The sequence below is a fragment of the Dendroctonus ponderosae genome, unplaced genomic scaffold, assembly GCF_020466585.1.
Source record: "Dendroctonus ponderosae isolate FM_Combo_2020 unplaced genomic scaffold, Dpon_F_20191213v2 Dpon_F_20191213_2, whole genome shotgun sequence".
NCBI classification, from domain to species: domain Eukaryota; kingdom Metazoa; phylum Arthropoda; class Insecta; order Coleoptera; family Curculionidae; genus Dendroctonus; species Dendroctonus ponderosae.
In genome coordinates this window covers 9,453,312-9,472,849 of record NW_026018165.1, presented here as the reverse complement: position 1 = coordinate 9,472,849, position 19,538 = coordinate 9,453,312, and the positions used below count along the sequence as shown (strand labels likewise).

Below are 19,538 nucleotides of genomic sequence, written 5' to 3'. Positions count from 1 at the left end.
ACCAGGAAACACTAATTGGCAAACACCGACGCTAATCTCGATTTACTTTCCACCAATTATAAGAAGCTACAATGGGAATCTCAAAGAATTTTCTACAACACGTAAAAGTTGGCGAACAATCGTTTCACATGATCTTTGAAGAAATATTTAACAGCTAATTGAGCGCAGTGAATTGTCTCCTGTTGCTGCTTCATAGGCAGGATGTGTGTTTTTTAAATTATCAAATCATCACAATGTCTGCGGTTTTGCATGCTAACCACAGATATTTTTAAAGAAGAACAATGTTTTAATTAGTTATGCGCCTCGGATATTTAGCAACACTTTGCAACGATCGATCTTCGTTATACAATTAAAACAATATCGAAATTGCTCACTTGAAACGCCATGCACACAGTACTTTAACCCCAGACTCTACCTCCATAAATATGATTAAATTTTTAAATAAGTATAAGATGAATTACGAAATAGTATTCAGTGTAGAATATGTTTAATTTCCTTGCAGCCAAACTTTCCTCACAGCCACAGTATGAAGAAAGGAAAAAATAAAAATAAAAATATATAAAATGGGCCATATAAAATGACAAACATAATAAATAACTGTCTGGAAACTAGTAGTAAGACCATTAGTAAAGACTGAAAACGTAAGATTAAAGAAACTAATTGCTATAAGACATTATAGATCTTATTTTATTATTGATTTTTATCTGAAAAACCACCTAGTTTAATTTAATCAGTTCTAATAATGAATATATTTGCTTTTCTATTAAACCGCACCAATTAACCCGTCGCTCTCAGTTTTCCATGAGTAAATTTCGATTAATTGACATAGATCCGCAAAAAAGCTTCTGGGTTTACATCGACATTTTTCCATAAAATCGGACGGGATTTTCGTACTTCCATCGGATTTTCGATCGTGCTGAGCAGACAGAAAAAGTGCTGTTTATGGATGCTTTCCGTATTATAAAATTTTATTATTCAAGAGCTGCTGCATTATTAACGAAGGATGCTTTCCCACACCAGTCACAGACACGTTTTTTAGCTGAGTGAGGTAGATCACGTTAAATTAATGAAATGCACGATAAAACCTGAATTTCAGGTGTTTCAGTCGCAATACATGGCCATTTTAAGAAAACTTTTTTGAATTAAAATAATCAATTTGAATTAAAATAATTTTCTTTTGATGGTGAAGAATCTGAAATGTCCGCTTTCCAGAAATTTATATTTTTTTTAAGATAATTTTCCGTTGGTCCATCCATTTCAAATTATTTAGTCTCAATAGCACAACACTAATTTCAGAAAAAATGGGTCTTATTGAATTTTTCTCAGCCTTTTCGAATTTTTCGGTCCTTTGAGACTTTTGCATTAATTAATAATGGGATTTTTAGAGAAAAAAACTCGAACTTCCGGGATAAAGTATGTTCTCCCCACATTCTCCCGAAAAAAATTGTATTTTTTCGGGTTAATTTTAATTTAATTAAAAGGTTAAAGATGAATTCTAATTTCAGGATCTTACAAAAGGAGCTTTCAAACTTTTCAGAAAAAGTGAAAGCAAAGTTTTCAACCAACAGTCCCGCTTACGTTTGTTGTAACTTTGGTTGTTGTAACGTTGCAATTTATTTCAGCAATGTGCAATTTTCTTTATCAGCGCTTTATATTGCTTATATCTTTACAAGAAAAAGGTAAATCAGAAGATAAAAGTTTCAGCAAGAAAAATTACCATCAGCAATTTTTACTCTTCGCAATTTGAACCATTAATATTTGATCCGACTCTTGTCTTGTATGTCCGGCTTGTGTATTGGTACATTTTATCCTGTTAAATTAACTCGGGCCTTAACGCTGCAAAAAACGTGTCTCCTAAAATTTTATAATCTGAAAAGCGTCCAAAAACAGAACCTTTTCAGCCTATTCCTTTTGTGTCTTCAGGGGAATCTCGAGCCGGGATTATTATGAACATTACCAATTCATGTTTTTTGTAGGCTTTTTACATGAAAGCAAAAATTATGAAAAGTCATTGGTACAGGTTATTGACTCTATAAGTACACAAAATATGTAAAAAACAGTATATACAATTGAAAGCAATGCCTTTCATACCGGATCAATATAGATCTACGTCCAGTGTTATCAGGAGGACTATTAGACAGAACATTAATCTAGCAGAATATTGATTTACTGCATTAATTCTCTGTGGAATTGTGTCTCTTGTTTCTTCCCTTTAAGCAAAACTCATGTATATTTATGAACGGTGGTTTCGATAGGACGATATCTATTTGTTCGAGTTTCTTTAGTATAATTGGCCCCATTTACCTTCTAACCTAAATTTACTAGATAATTATACAATTTCCTCGTTTTGTAAAAAATTATCGCTTGAGTGGAAACCTGTGTAAAACTCCGTTAACCCAGTGCATATTAATCTTCTTCACTTTATACGTACGGAAAGTAAGTACGTTTTCAGTTTTTTGGTGCGCGATAAACTGTTAGCGAAATTGTGAAATTAATTAATTAATTACCCTATAGTTATCTCATGTCATGTATCTATGTTTATAGAGTCAAGAAATTTGTCGACCGTATAATTACTGCGAACTTTTAATTACGGTTTAATTAGTTTTGTTGACATCGCACTGAACGCATAAACATGGCAATAATTTGTCGATATTTTTAAATCGCTTAAACACTATCAGAGTGAAATGAGAAATTTTTTAATATTTTACTGCCGATTACCTGTATTTTGTACATAAGATTGTTAGTGAATTGTTTTAGTTGAATTTTTTCCCAAGCACAGTGATCAGAGGTGGATCACTTGAAAGCACAGTCACGACATGTGTTTTTTAAGAGCGATATTTTAATTGAAAATTATTAAATTTTTAGTCTATTTGTGGCGTCTAATATTATTTAGAGATTTTTCTCTAAGATTTAGAGACTTGCAAATGCTTTCAATTAGCATCTAAAATTAGAGCGCAGGAGCCAATGAAGAAACGTTCACCCTATTTAATATTTAAATATTAACTAATGTTCAACAAATAAAAAATAAATTATTTGCAGTCTATTTGTTTCCAAAATAGATTTAATTATTTTTTTAATTTCTCGATAGAATTGTGTGTTATTATAGTAAGTAAAGTTCAATTTTGACTGAATGGTTTGTAAATCAATTGTTATTAAATATAATAGAAATTAACTTTCACGTTAAAGATCGGAAATCGTATTTGTCGACAATAGCAAGCTGAACATAAAATAAAAAGAAGCAACTGAGCAACGTACTGCGTATTGCAAGAGAAAAATGATGAACAACTCATTAAATAGTTATGGAACGTTTTTCAATTGAAATTTTGTGTTTGGAGATTTAACGAGTTTTCGTTCTTTCCTGCATTAGCAGTATTTCTTTTGTAATGTTTGATAATATTGTGTTCTTAGTATAAAGTAAACAAGTGCTTACTAAAAAAACTCCTTTGTTATTGATAAAATTAGATCTAATTAAAAACATAAATAAGTACGCGATCTAATTTAAGACAATGAAAATATGTTTGAAAACCTGTGCAAATATTGATTAACTTGGGTCTTGGAAAATAAAATAGTCGCAAACAGACGATACGAAAGCCCACTGAGACTAGCGTAGAGCTTTTATGTCATGTACAATAATTTCAAAGTATATTTTTTCAGTTTACTTTTCTATGGACAAGGATATAGTCGGCTTGAGCTAATGCTTTCATCTGAAGAAAAGGAAAATGAAAAGCAATACGCGTAGGAATAAAGACTTTTAAAAGATAATTACAAAGTTCAGCTACGTGAAAATGTTGTGGTTTCTTCTAATGGGGGGTCCTTTTGTTACTACAAGGTATGGTTTTAGGGATTTTTAGGCGTGTTAAAAGGATTCATTCAGTTTTTCTTCTTCCTCAAATACTGCAATAGCTGAGAGAAAAAAATCAGTCATTGAGACACCATAAATAAATTTTTATATCGAAAGACAGAAGGAAATTATATATTCAAGAGTTACTAATAAAGTAATGAAAGCACCGACAGGATATGTTAAATTATACCTAGTGGGCGTAACCGATTAAAAGTCTTATATGAAATGAGGGTCAAAACAAGTAGCTCAATTTAAGCTCTCTTATTTGATTAAACTCCAATTTAAATTCCATCCTTCATAATATAGCAGCTTCTGGCTCCCATAATGTTAACAGTAATTAGACAGGGCAATTTTCGCATTAACGATGATGCAACCACGAAATATAATCTGGACTGTAATAATATTTACTGCAGTTGTTGATTGGACTAGTTGAAAACGTTAGTTTGCTTAACCAGAACCGATTACTTGATGGGGGGAAGATGGTAACATTTTGATGAGAATTAACTGCTATCGTGTGGCTTTTGATTTTGAATATCAATTTACATTGTGTTAAGTACTTTTCAATAGTCTATTGATAATCAATGGGCAACGTGACTATTATCAAGCTTTTATTCGACTTCAAAAAGCATGAAGAAAATCTATTAGACACGCTATGAAATATAACATTTTTGGTCGCTTAGTACCTGAATTACATCTGATCAGAGGAAGAAAAAGTTATTTTAGAGCTACAGATGGTTAATATAGTGTTTGCCTGTGTAGCAAAATATCTTAAAGGATCCCGAAAAATATGTACAAAAATTTGTTTTTCCTGCTCTTTAGGGAAAATGTTAATGCCAACATCACATACCTAAATGCTTGTAAATACATTTCAGCAGCGTGTATTTACCAATGGGATAACTCGACGTGCGTATGTTTCCATGTCGCAGTAATGCTTTTAAAGGAAACAACCCTCAAATACAGAAAGTATCTTTGGATATCTTTGTAGTAACAAACAATAGGAATTTAGGTGTAAAAAAATAATTGGCCCAAAATCGTCATTATTTGAATGTGAATTTATTAGAATGAGTAAACTGATGAATCCGCGAAGGACAAGGAAAACTTTCTAATTATCAAGTTTTCCTTGTCCGTAAGCATATCCTCAGCATTTTAAAATGTTATAAATAATCAATGGATCTAACGTGAGTATTTTGTGCTATTTGCATGTATGAGCAAGTGAAAATACTTTAATATTAGCTCCAATCAGCATTTTACCATACACTGTAACTCACATGCCATAACCTCAGCATTGTACCGAGTGTTCAGTGAGCATTCATCCAAGAAATTGTTTTTTGCAGAATTAATTACAAGCTTTTTCCGTCAAGAAATGTAGCTGTCTTAAATCGAGCTACAACTGTATTTTTTGTGGTCCATTTTAAGCTCAGCCATTTCGAATTTAAAATTGTAATTAATCACTGTTTTTCTGCAAATATGTTTCCAAAAGCTTCGGTTTTCAAAATTTGAACAATAAAATCCGACCGGATAAAAATTTTTACAAGAAATATTCAGTTAATTACTACTTATGTTCTCCTACAGCTTTTGTTTAACATTTCAATTGAACACCCGGAACATTGCTTTTACTAAAAATATTGTTTTACAAGGTTTGTCCAATTTTTTGTCTCAAACACGCAGATCCTTCAAGCAAAGATTAATTAAAGCGTGCATAGTTATGTAAAATACGTTCGCAAACGAGTGAAACAAAGAAAAAGCCTAATACACGCTCTCTAGTTGCTGCTTCTCGATCTGAAGTCTCGGAAGAAGAAGTGAAGATTCTCTTTCTCCAGTTGCTGTTAAGCCAAGTTAAATAAGCATACTGTTAATCGAACTTAATTATACTATATTTATGTTGAAAATTATTACTTTCTTATGTGCCTCCATTCTAATATTTGAAGAAACGGTTTGCTTTAAATCTCTCCGAAGCTGTATGAAAATGAAAGTATGATCATAATTGAGCCTAGCAAGAAAAACGTTTTGAAACCTCTGACTAACTTTTTCAGAAAATAGATCGTTTTCAAAAAGTATCCATACCCTAAATGATTAAATTGAAGGCCCGAGCGGATGAAGCTGTTCTGATTTAAAAAAATATGTTTCGGGTCTGAATTAAGCTTTTCAGTACTTATCTGTAACATAGTACATTCGATAAGCGAGAACTACTGAAAATTTGCTTGATTTGTGCCAAATAATGATAAGTAAGAAGGAAACCTTTAGCGCAAAAGTTGAACTCGTGTCTACTTTAATAGAGCTTTGTCTTAGTGGAAAGAACATTATTTGAGTGAGTGAATTCTTTTGAAAAGAAAATTGAAGCTTTTTATGAGAAAAAGGTGTTAATTACAGATTACAGGGACAGTGTATTCAAATAATGAAAATTTCAAAAATTCTTCTGAGATTTTCAAATACAAGATGTTTCATTCTGTAGGAAACTTGAAGGATCTGTCTAAACAATTTAGTCTACTTCCCTCACAGAATACAAATGTCGAAATAATGTTCATCGGAAAAATTTTGAATAACCGATAACAGGAATTAAAGGAGGAAACACAGAAGCAGACGTAGTATTTGTGTAAAAAAAGTGTTTAATGTAACTGAAATTGGCGCATATTAAATATTAAACGGGCACCCTGTATGTGTGTAAGCTATTTATAGCTGCTGTGCTTTTAATTGTGTTTTTTTTTCAACCAACTCTGTGTTTCAAACTTTTAACACGAGTTTTACTGAAAATATTCCAAAGCCCACATTGTACTAATAAACCCTTGCGCCCAGTAACTTTATTTCCTACTTTAACTTTACCCAGCAACTTTCCTATACGTTTCCATTGCAGCTATAATGAAATGCAAAATTAACGCTTTGCCATCGAATATGTTGTGTTTTAAGTGCGTTTGCAAGTTTTGTCGCTTTACAAAGTTAGAGGAACTGAATAATTGGTATGGACAAGGTGCACTGTTTTGTAGGAAAAGCTCGGAAAATGCAATTCTCACGTATGTTGAGTAGAAGCGCGTTTGAGATCAATCCGATCCCAATTTAGAACTCAAATAACGTGTTTAGGCGGTTTTGTTCAATTATTATCTTTTCATTAAGACCGATGTTATTGAAACAGTTATTATTATTATTATCTGCTCTGGATGTTACAAAGTGGCTGAGGTCGTTCGAATACTTTTCCATAATGTCAATATTAACATTAACTCTATTAGCAGAAATGCCTTGCTCCCTTTTCACTTGACGCTTAATCAATATTGGGTGTGATACTTGAATGCAGTAGTAGATGATCGTAATAACTCTTCGTTAGACGCCCATTGCTTATTTCAGCAAGCCGAACCTATACAAATACAAATGGACGGTTTATTAGGTAGGTGTAGCAGTATTTACGCTTCGGATAAACTTGCAACACACACGCACCTACCTACTTGTACTGCTTAAATATGCGAAAAAGATTATGAAAATTGGTGTGAAATTCAAATTAACAGAAACCTTGTTTAGCGTAGCATTTCTAAATAAATAATGCTCTGTTTTAGTAGATTACTTAGATCAGCGGATTTTTGCTTCGATTGGTGAGGAAAAGTCCAGCTTTCAAGAAACTTCAAACGTTTTAGGATAGTTTCACAAAAAGGGTGATGTATGTTCACTTTGAGTAAACTATTTACTTTTATTTCTTGCAATTTTCAACTGAGGTTAGATCAACTGCTGTTTCCTTACCATATTACATTACATATTATCATCGAGAATATGACCCAAGTCAGTGAAAAACCGGACGCAAAAAAGCGTTTTAAACCCGTTTTAATTTGTTGCCATCTGTTTTTTATATTTTGGCCACTGGTTTTATATAACATATCTAAAGCTTATATTTTTTTCCAAAATTAGTCGCTTACTTAATCACATTTTCTTTTATTAACCGCGTACTTCGACCGCATCTTGGAAACTAGGTAGCGAGAAGCACGGGCAAATTCGTTTACAATTTTTTATATACTCGTATCCTAAATTGGTCAATGCTATATATTTAGTTACAACAATGACTTTAGCCGATGGCCTACTTTCATTGCATCAATACAATAATCATTTTTCTGCAGTTGCTAGCCTACCAGTTCTAAGAAAATCCGCGCATTATTTATTAAGACAAGATTATTGCAACGCCACGGTGAAATAAATTACTTAGTAAATATATGAATACGATTCTTTTCATGAATCTAAACTGGATTAATTTTGGAGTTTAAGCCATTTCTATATAAGATGTATTTTTTATATCTAACAGGTCCAAAAAGAGTAAACAAGAACGACCAGAGCAGGCTTTAAAGCTCAGTCAAACAACTTTCTAGTGAATTGATCATCTTCTAAAATAACGGATTCGAGGAATCTTTAAATAGAGCGAACTTTTACTCTGAGAGATACTTAAGAGATATTTAATTACTTACTAACATTATAAGGTGCAGAATGCCTTTAAAATATTAACAGCGCAACACATTTAATGCCGGTTTATTAAATCTTCCAGAGCTATTTTCCTTTCCGCGTTCACAATTTAAATTAAGGTTTTTGAGAGGAAGTTTTGAAATCTAAAATATAAAACAATAAAAACTTTGTTACACATCAGGTAGTTTCCGGAATATAGCCGGAAGGCCTCTTTAGGAAACCTTAAAAAGTTCTTTATAAAACTGCGCAAGATTGGGCATAAAAATATCAATTTCAGCATGACTTGCGATTTGATCCTTTGTTAATAAATATTTATTATTATTATTAACGCTTTTCTTGATTTTTGTAGTCTAGTATCTCTAGCTGGGAATAAACATCAATCAGTAACGGTATCCTTTATATTTCTTTCCCGGTTACTATTCGATTAAAATTCTTTATTAAAATCCATTCTTTAATTGCATATTTTACAACCAAAAAGAATACGGATGTTTTCGCAGAAAAGGGAATGAAATCATTTATATTGAGCAAATAATATATTAGACACCGTGTATAATATTATTTTACGGTTCTCGCTTTGCTTGGTTTCGCTAAAAGAAAAAACGAATCTATTTTGTAACTGTGTTAGCCAATATGACCATTCGTTTGTGCGAGGTGGATGGTTTTTTGCCAGTTTTCAATTAAAAACAAATGTTTGCGATGGTTGCACGAGTTCGAGTCAAACGTTGTTCAAAGCAAACGCGCTCTGAACGTGTACAAACTTTATTGGCTGTGCAATTGGTCAAAATTGAGTTGGATGGAAATGTTCTCGTACCACAAATCCTCATGTACTGCAACTGAAACACGATATATCGATATCATGGGGGCATTACAATTTACGATCACACTGTCAATGTCGCGTTCAATATTGATGATCTTCTATACTGTGCACAATCCAATTGGAAAATAAAGTCAAGTGAAATAAACGTTGCACAAACGCCGGCTTCTTGTCCGAGCTAGATGGCTACACACAAAAAAGTCCACTTACGAGGAAATATGATGTCAGAAAATATAAGCTGCTATTCTTTGCGCTAAAATAGATCGATTTAAGGCTAAATTAGCTAAATTTATTTGCGGAAATCGCCTGTAACGTAACGGTAAAAATATTTTGTGTGTCTACTAAAATTCAGTTTGCATCAGAAGAGCAGAATATTGAAGAAGCTGGCGACAAGGAAATATCAGGAGCAGAAATAGACATTCATCGCAATTAACGTAAGGCTAAAATTGTTTTGTGTTTTGACTAAAATCCTGTTTGCATCAGGAGAGCAGAACATTGAAGGAGGTAGAGACAAATAATTATCAGTAACAAAAATATATATTAATTGCAAAAAGGTAACGCTAAGACTACTTGGTGTGTCTTGACTTAAATCCCATTTGCATCAGAGCAGAAGGATTTTATAAATAAAAATAGACATTGATTCAATTAACGTAACGCTATAACAACTATATTGCGTGTCTTTACTAAAATTGCTTTTGCATCAGGAGAGCAGAATATTTATAGAAGTTTCCATTCAACACGCAAAGAAAGTCTTGTCGCCCTTAGGCAAAATTGTCGATCAAAGATAATTCAAGAATTAGATCTAATTCTTGAATTACAAGTTTAAAATTGCAATATCAACTATTGCAATTTTGAACTATAACAACAGTATGCACTCTGCACATGACTATACAACTTTTGAAATATTAAAAGGCAATTTAAACTATCAACTAAACTTTGTGAAAATCATACATCAACTACAAACTGATTGTATTCACGAATTAACAGAAACATTTAAATAACTTACGAATGAACGATGAAAAACTAAATTGGAAACTAAAAACAGCAAACGCTCTCTCCAAGCTAAATGAGAAACGAGAAAACGATCCTGAAATTCCTGAACATTAGCTCAAAACCAAAAGACAAACCTGTCGAATTCAACATTCAAAGACACCCCAAGGATGTTGAAAGACGTTAATAATTTACAATTTCAGAAAGTGAAGATTTACTAATTCTTGTTCCATTACTCGTCGACGCTCAATACAGAATTGAAGAAATCACCAAGATGTGTCCATGACCCAGAGAAGATGTATAATAAGAAATAACTGAAAGAACATCTAACAAAAGTGAAAATCACCAATAAACTGCAGATTCCGAGAAATAGTTCTTTGCAAAAACGAGCACAAAGTACATGCATTTTGTTGATGCATCCATCGTCATCGGTGTGCGAATTATATAACTGGTAGCAAAAGCTTATCGATCACAATAGCATATTCGCCAATTGATTGTATTAGAAAATAAAAACAGTAAAATGATCTATTCGGCAGATGGAATCATCTCGTCTAAAGTAAAATTGAAATGGACCAATGGATAAAATGGGATGGATGGCCTTCTACATCCACTTGTGTGGGCAATTACGGACTTTCATTTGAATACAGATACACCTTAATTGTCCGCACTAAAAAGCTTAATCGGCATTACAAATTAAAACCGAGTTGTTATAGTATTAAAAAGCGCCAGTACGCATTTTGTGCTCTCAGCATTTAGATCCGGCAACACAATCAGATCAAACATTGTGATGTCGAGATAATGAAGGATGAGTGAAATTTACCTTCAATTTTCGTTTCTATTTGTGAATTAATGTGATGGAAATTTAGAAGAAATGGTGATTTCCAGTGTTTACAGTTCCCTGATAGGGATGTTGTATAAGGGTGTTTCGGCAGTGTCGTCTGTATCCGTTTATATTGCTCATGCTCTCTTTTATGGTAATTGCCGATCAATGCTAGCTAATAAACGAGTGAAAACTGTCTGGTAATCTAAATATGCAAAATAAGAATTTTATTCTATGTGCAAATAGAATTTTCAGTCATTTTTGAAAACTCCAATGCATTAAAAGTGATGCAAATACATTCAAATTTTTAATTAAATCGTCAGTGACGTACAAAAGTTACTTTATATTGGATGAAAAACCACAACATAAATATGTGTAATTGCCGACTGTTTATTACTTCTCGTCATAATTGTGAGACTAATAACTTCCGAGAATTAAAATACAATTTTAGTAAACAAATTAATAACAATATTAAGTATATCCTACTCCTACTAACAATTAGTTAAAATTCGAAGATATTTTTCATAAAAGGCAAGACAGATTCAGCGATTTATCGAAAAAAATCCTACATGGATTAGCTCTATTAACGGATTAGTTTATATGCCAAAATAATTGGGTATAAGTTAAAGAAAACACCCACATTAAGCGACGAAAGGTAGTCACAATGTCGATTGAGTAGGTGGTCAAAATCCTGCAATGTCAACACACATTAATATACATGTTGACTCTTCTAAAATGGATTAATTAAACTTACGTAAAGTTATAAATAATTCACTAATAAGAAAGTATTATATTATATAATAATTCCAGAAATATCAATAACACCCGCATTCTAAATTTAAATGGTACACTCACATATTTCTCATATTCTCGTATGGAATACAAGTTTTAACCCTTTATTCGCATCTTCAAATGTTGGAGGATATAAATATATGACTCAAATTGTACAAAGGTAGGCCTGGAAAAGGTTACAACATTGAATTTTATTATAGTGACCATATATTTTAAAGTATATGAACATTTCAACAGGGTGAACAATTTAAAATAAACAATTGCTTTATATCACAAATGAATGCACTTCATGCAAACTGTAGTCATTATTTTGGACACATGATGGCAATTATCAATAAAAACTGTTTAATTACTTGAGTTTTCAGTTTAGGTTTTTTTTTGCTGAATAAAGTTAAAGTCAAGATCGATGTTTTAAGCGCGATTTCAGATATTTTTCAGTTGGTGGCGGATGAAACATTAAGAGTTTAAAACTGGTGTTTCCCTGGCGCTTAGAATATCAAGAAAAGTAACAAATTTTTAACGACGAGCTTTCTCTTGCACACCTCTGAGGATGCTGTCACTTGTGCTTGCGAAACATCGCAAACAAATTATTTTCCGGGACGATCTCGTTATAACGTTATGTTTGATATTAGAAGTTTAACTATAATATAAGATATTTTCCGATTGACAAATATACTACTGTTGTCTATAAAAATGCGCCCAAACTGACCAAAATGACTTGAATTGAAAAACAACACCAAATATTTTTATATTAATCATAATAAATAATTATTTTAACTTTAWTTAATGTACTGCCATGGACTCACCATTAATCGAATATCCGATTAGTTTTCTGTTTGTTTGCTTTGAAATTTAAACTAATTTTATAATGTAATAAGTGTTTTTGTTTTGTATAACATTGTGTAACACAAATATTATTAATATAAAATTATATAAATGCTGCTAAATTAGTAGCTAGAAAAAAATAAAAATGTTMAAAAACTGAATAATCGACTTTTTACATCAAGCCACTTTCAACATAATTTAAATTAAGATAACATAGGTGCCAAAAAGTGTTTAGAATTTTTTTTTCAATTTTTTATTAAGAAATATTCAATCTCCGTAGATAATAGATATATTATAGAAAAAAAATTGTATTTGCTTGAATATAGCAGAATTATTTGCAACTTTAGATTTATACATATTAATAATCCTTAAACAGTAACTAGAGAAAATGTGTTTTTGTAATCCAATTTATACAATCGAGGTCTCTGAGCTTTTTCCAATACCAATCCCATACCCCACACACGTGTGTATGAACTGCTTAGTGCAAGCGAGTGAATATTATACTTGTTGAACATGTTTATTTACTGAATTTACCGCCCAAAATACAGCATTCAAATATGTCTGCAAAAAATTATCTTGCCCAGAATATTGTAAACAAATACCAAGAACAAATTTATATTTTCAAGAAACTGTTTGAAATAGACACAGTCAATTTTTGTAATTATCGTGAAAATCTTAATAGATTTTTACAAAAAAAATTAAATCTCAAAATGGGGTTTACCAATGTGTATAAATCGGTGGTGAGTTTTCTGCACAAAGGAGTACACGCTTTGGGCAGTGTGGCAAAACAGATTTTCCCCGGTAAATATTTGTGATAAACAACATTTGGTTTATTATTTATTATTTTACTTAAAACATTCTTCTCAAAATTAATTATGCCATTGATTTTTCAAAAACGACTTTTCCTAGGAATTTTTATGGCTCATTATTTTCTACATACTCTAGAAGACTACATACTCTAGACAAAACTAGAAGTCATAGACGCTGTTATGATTGCAAAGTGTACATATATGCCTTGAAGAAACTTTAAGAGGAGGTAATTTAAATAAGTTTGTTTTAATTCGAACAATTGTAAAACATTCAAGTCCAGTTTTGTGCGACGAAAAACGTGTTGGTTTTTTCTGCCATTTTATTTAATTGCAGTGCAGCCACTGTAAACTAAAAACAGATAAACCGTTCGGCAACAGTACGAGATAAAAACAAATTGCAAAAATGCATTAGCAAATAAAAACTCAACGGACATAATAATTTGGTAAATAAAAACCCTTGAGAATTTCGTTTGACGCTAATCCCTAAATAATTACATACCTACATGAATTTGCCATTAGAACATTGAATTTTCGAAACGCATTGATGTCCTGTTTCAACATTCATATTATTTACTCACAACATTCGCAATTCATTGAGTCAATCGATTTGATATTGAAAACCAGTAAATAAATCCTACATGAATTTGAAAAAAAATCCTCCATTGCATGTATTATTTAAGACTTAATTTTTATTTGTATTATTTTATTTTATTTAGGTTTTTTTGTTTCTTTTCTGCAGAATTTCCTACTCTCGCGGGCGACCTGGACATGGAGGTGGCGAGTATCCCGCTTACCCGGGGTCTCCCACCTCCCAGTCACAAACCCAGCAAAAAGGAAGCCAAACTCATTCAGCAAAAACTCGAAAAACTCGCCCGGATTAATATACATTTACACGGTAAGATAACATGTTTATAATTGTGGTTTTTTAACGATTCAGTCAGCCAATATGCTTGTTCTTTTATCGGATGAGTAATTTGCATGCGGCTCGTTCAAAGGTTGAAGTTATGCCTCATCTTGGGTGGTTAAACGCAAAATTTGATTAGAAACTAGTAGTTAGAGTTAACCAAAACGGAGTGTTTCATCATACAACGTAACTTCATGATTAAAAAATATTTTTTTGAAAATTTTGTAGAACCCTGCATTACAGCAGGAAATTAAATGGAAATTATTGTACTTACGATTCAACAATACAAATATCAATCTAAAACTTAGAACTATTCTATTGAATTTCATTGTTGCATTAATTTTGGACACCGTTTAATTTCTTTTAAATCCATTTTTATTGAGCTTAGCGATTTTCGTCTGGCATTGACTATTATTTTAATTGTCAGGTGCTTCCACGCTAAATTATATAAATTGGCACTACGGTTTCAAACAACCATTTATTATAGTTTATTCCAAATCAAAATTTGTGCGAGATGCCATGAAAAACTGAATGGTGCGAAAGAAATGTATTGGAAAAGTTTTTCCAATTTTGTGCCAACTTTCGTCTGTGGAAAACTTCTAGATTTTTCACCATCTCTCTATTCAGTTTATGCCATTACTGGTGGCGCTGGTTTCAACAGACCGACAATAAGCGTTCGAACGATTTAGATAGTTTTAACAAGGAAAAGTTTTTATTGCGCCAATTAAATTATGTTGCATCTCGCAAAGAAGCCGAAAAAAAACCTTTGTGTCTGGCAACAGTTTTTTAGTGTTGCAACACTCAAATAAATTGATAGCCTGATGTATTAAAATTAGATTTTTATTAATCAAGTTTATTTTGTTGCGTATTTCCAAATGCGTGTTGGTTTTCCGTTGTGCATTCCGGAATGTTCAATTAATTAATATCAAATATTTATAATACTTTTGGACGTACTCAAAAAGATGTTCTGATAATACCGTAATCCTCCAATTCCACTGTATAAACATTAAAGAGCCGTTGCAATTCGTTTGGATTATTTTCCCACCAATGCAACGGTCCCCTCTTTCCTGTGCTTTATTGATCGTCACCGAACGAAAGAAAAAATTAAAAACTAAATTCCAACTACATCCAAGTTTAAAACATTCCACTTTCAAACATGCAGGCTTGCTGCTGTGATGTTAAGAGAAAACTCCTTTCCAATCAATTTCCGCTAAAAACGATAAAACTTAGATAGATAGAGTAGTTATATTTCTTTTCAATATCTTGGCTCTTGTTGATATAATATTTTTCTAAATTAAAAGTTAATGATGGAGCCAAATAGCCTATCTGTTCAACTTGAATGACGTTGAGTAAATTGATATGCAGAGCATCTAGCAAATCGAATGTCCATATTTCGCACATGGAATGTATGTGTTCCGAATTGAATGTCTAGGATTTCGGCGTAAAAATACGAAAATTGAATTTTGAACCATAAAAAGCGACGCAAAATATTTCCATACAAAGAAATGTTACATTAGTTTGACAAAATATTTTATGGAAAACATTTTACGGAAACTAAAAAAATGTAATATAGAAGATTATGAAAAAATAAAAAATACGGAATGATTTTCTTTGCTAGGACGAACAGCAAACATGTTTTAATTTTTCTGATTTTCCTGCGGAGTACCATTAAATAAAAGTTATATGCATTGTCGAAACCAAATGGCCGAAATGTTTCGTATAGTTTTCCCAATTGTCCGAACAAGATTATAGAGCTTCCCCTCCAAAAAAATATGTATTATAGCTGCGTAACTTCATTTTCAATGGAACTCACTTAATTCCACTGAGAGGAAAACTTTCTCGCCGCTGTTTATATTACTCGGAAAACTCGTTTTCCGAATTGAGACAATTTAATCGACGTCATCTTCTCGTTTCACACACATGTAACACGATCCAGAGTGAAACTTTTCAAAGAACCGAGAACAACGAGAAAATGGCATTTCTTTATGGTTTTTCTTTTTTTTATGGTCGAAACCACAATGCTGCTGTAAAATGGTACACTGCCCTTAGAGTTTTCAGCTTTTGTTATTTTTCTCGACGACAAACTGCATAAATGTAATCACATATTAATAAACCTCAATTTTCAGGACAACATTACAGTTTTGAAATGTTTTTCAACCTTCGTTTGAACGCAATAATAAAAGGTATTATGGTGAAATACAAATGAAGTAGTTTCTCAAGTTGCTTGTATTATATCCGTAACATTGCGCTAAGTTTGTGTACATTAAAAGTAATAGAATTGATTAGAAAACGAAAATATAAAGTAAACCACCACAGGGTGTGTAATTTCCTTTTCGTACTTAAAAACACCATATATTGTTTCTAGCAACAGAAGCAGTCGAATTAGTGAGATTAACAAAATGTTTGTATTGTTTCAGCACTGTTTTCTGCAGTAGAGTGTGGACATTTGGAGAAGGCAAAAACCATTTTAGAATCTACTGATGCCGATATCAATAGGTAAGAATCATGCTACTCACCCATTCATTGCAGTTGATATGAGAAAATAAAATATTAAATTTAATTAATATTTTAATAAATTAAACACACTCCTGAGCTGTCCTGGGGGGTGCAACTCAAATATATATATATCTTATATCAAATCAAATTAATAATGGCTGAAGGATTTTTCCAGCCGTTAAAATAATAATCATCATTATAATCGAGCCAAGGCTTTTGTGAAATATAACCTTCGACATTTCACTAATAACCAAATGAGCTATCTTTAGAGCAATCTTCTCCCCCAGGACATGACGCATGAAACTATCGAATGCGGCAAATATGGTAATTTCCATATCTCAAACTGTATTGTAATTGTTCAAAAATCCGGTAAAATAAAAATTCGGTCTGTAAATACAGTTTCATCTATATTGATTTGTTTTACGTGTAATCTGCGATCCATCCTTGACGATTTTTTTGCCAGATGAAGGGCGCCCGTTCCAAGAGAAAGCCTTGCAGGATTTCTCTGGAAATGTTTATTTATCGGGGCATATTTCATTCGCTTTGAGGCTAGCATTATCTGGGTTTATACTAAAATAATTAAGATGTGCATAAAGAAGACAATAACAGCATTATTAACTTCTCATATAAATTTTAATGTTCTGAGTGCATGTCTTTTTCAAAGAGCAGCTAATTTCATTAACCGAACTTGCTGGCGTCTATCAGAAATAAACCTTGAGAGAGTCGCAACAACAGTGTCTTTTATTTGCACCCCAGGCGTAAAGAAATGAGGTTAATTAAGGAATCGAGCGAATCACGAAATCTTTTAATAATTCTATAATTTCATTACTTCTTCCTTTTCTTGTTGACTTTACTATTTTAACCTAATTAAGTCTTAGCAATACAGTCGTCGCTATGTGGCTATTTTATAGTATTATGTCGTGTCATAAAACATTTTTATTTAAAGAAATTACATTGTTTATTAGTTTGTTTTGTTCCCAAATGGTACAAATCAACGAGATAATTTTAATTTATCAACGCAATAATTAAAAACACGTAATCCGATCATCATTTCAAAAATATGTACTGATTGCTAAACAGTGTTTTTGAAACTTTACAATAAATACTCGTATTTTTATAGAGAAATGTAATTTCTACCTACATGTTTGAAAGCAAACTGACGCGAACGCAATAATTGAATAATTACTTTGTGACAATTATCATTTTGCACATTACGTTTCCGCGTGTTAAATTTAACGTAATTTATCTCATTGTGTGTCTGTCTGTTGTTTAATTAATTGTAATGTTAATGATTACGTTTTATATTTCAAATATTAGCCGTAGAACGCGCTGAAAAAGTACGTATAAAATAGACAGACGCGTTGATGCGAAAATTAAATATTTATGTTTGGAATCATTTGAACATGCACAATTGCAGTCTTGCAATTGGCTAAAAGTAGAATGTTTAAGAAAACCAGATATTTTATCTTTGTTTAATACTTTTACATCTATAAGTTTTTTGTTTTTGAACTGTTCTTTCAGATAAATAAAATTCAGTCAAAATGAAGCTTTTGAATAATAAGAAACTTTTAACCAAGTTATAATTGAGTATTTAATATTTTAAGCAAATCTAACAACTTACAAAAATCTATTAAAACTCGCATTAATAAATAGTGAAAACTACTGCTGCGACAATCCTTGGACAGCTAGGAAGATATATTGATGATATCAATAATATACCCTGAGAAAATGAACATCAAGAACTTTAATTATGTGCTTTTAGTTCACAAAATACTCCACTTAACAAGGGCGTGTTACATTGAATATGAATATTACAAGTGAATTGGTTGTTATTTTAGAAGCAATTTACTTTCGGTTGAGGGAAGGAAAATGTGTTTTTAATTTATTAATAAATTGAGTACAGTACTATTGTTGTGTAGTTTTACTAAATACATTTTCTGTTTTTTGCAGCATAAATTCAGATATGTTATCACCCTTGGACATTGCCGTACTGAGCAATAACAGATCAATGGCAAAAATGCTAATTTCATTTGGGGCCAAGGATGGGAATCAATGTGAGTATTTTACACAAAAAGACAATAAAATTCGGGTTGGGACGATGTACTACATGAATCCACAATCCACGTAATTTTTAAATTTTTTATATTATTAACTGTAAATAATGTTTCTATTTTTTTTATCAATGACTAGTGAGACTATTAACTTACAATATTCCACTCTCTTCATATAGTTGAGTAGTTCGAAGTTCTCGCTTTCAGTAAAAGATAGTTCTGAAATATTTCATGAATTTCCGGGCCGAAAAGTAATAGTGGTCTGTATACTTCAAAGATAAAAGCTATTTTCTGTTCCGAAAAAGAACGGAACTGTAAAAGGAAATGCTTGGCATAAAGAAGGTCGCATCTGGGTGGCAACGAAACCGAAACTTATACTTATTTGACATGTTTGTATTAGGTGAGAGTAGTTAGTTGTAATGTTGTTAATCTGCGATATAATCACGCTCAAAAGTTCGAATAATACATAATAAAGACTAAACGATGAAGTACTTTTCAAAATGTTCAAGTGCTTTTCTTGTTTATTTGCTAAAGAGCAAATGGGTGGAAATGGGGATGGAATTATCTAGGCAAAAAATATTAAGATATTCACAAGACATAGCTTAGGTACCATTAGAACACAAAAATGTGCTAATGTACATTCTATCAATATTACCTCAAATATACCAGTAAAGAGCAGATGTTTGTAAACACATCTATATAAAACTATTAGTCTCAATGACCACCTGCAAATTATAAAAGAAACCGATTAGCCCGGAAAATCAT

General features: G+C 31.9%; 1 protein-coding gene across 6 annotated transcripts in view; it reads left to right on the top strand.

Moving 5' to 3' along the window:
• Window positions 1-19,538, top strand: part of LOC109538936 (ankyrin repeat and fibronectin type-III domain-containing protein 1) — a 106,759-nt gene that overhangs the window by 63,513 nt on the left and 23,708 nt on the right. For 3 of the 6 annotated variants that reach the window (XM_019906377.2, XM_048663783.1, XM_019906376.2), the window contains 3 exons: window positions 14,062-14,217; window positions 16,644-16,722; window positions 18,673-18,776. In XM_019906377.2, the coding sequence (XP_019761936.1) occupies window positions 14,062-14,217; window positions 16,644-16,722; window positions 18,673-18,776 (339 nt within the window). Of the gene's footprint in view, window positions 1-10,775; window positions 11,051-13,199; window positions 13,315-14,061; window positions 14,218-16,643; window positions 16,723-18,672; window positions 18,777-19,538 lie in introns of those variants that run through there. The other 3 variants (XM_019906378.2, XM_048663782.1, XM_048663781.1) reach the window with 3 other exon arrangements.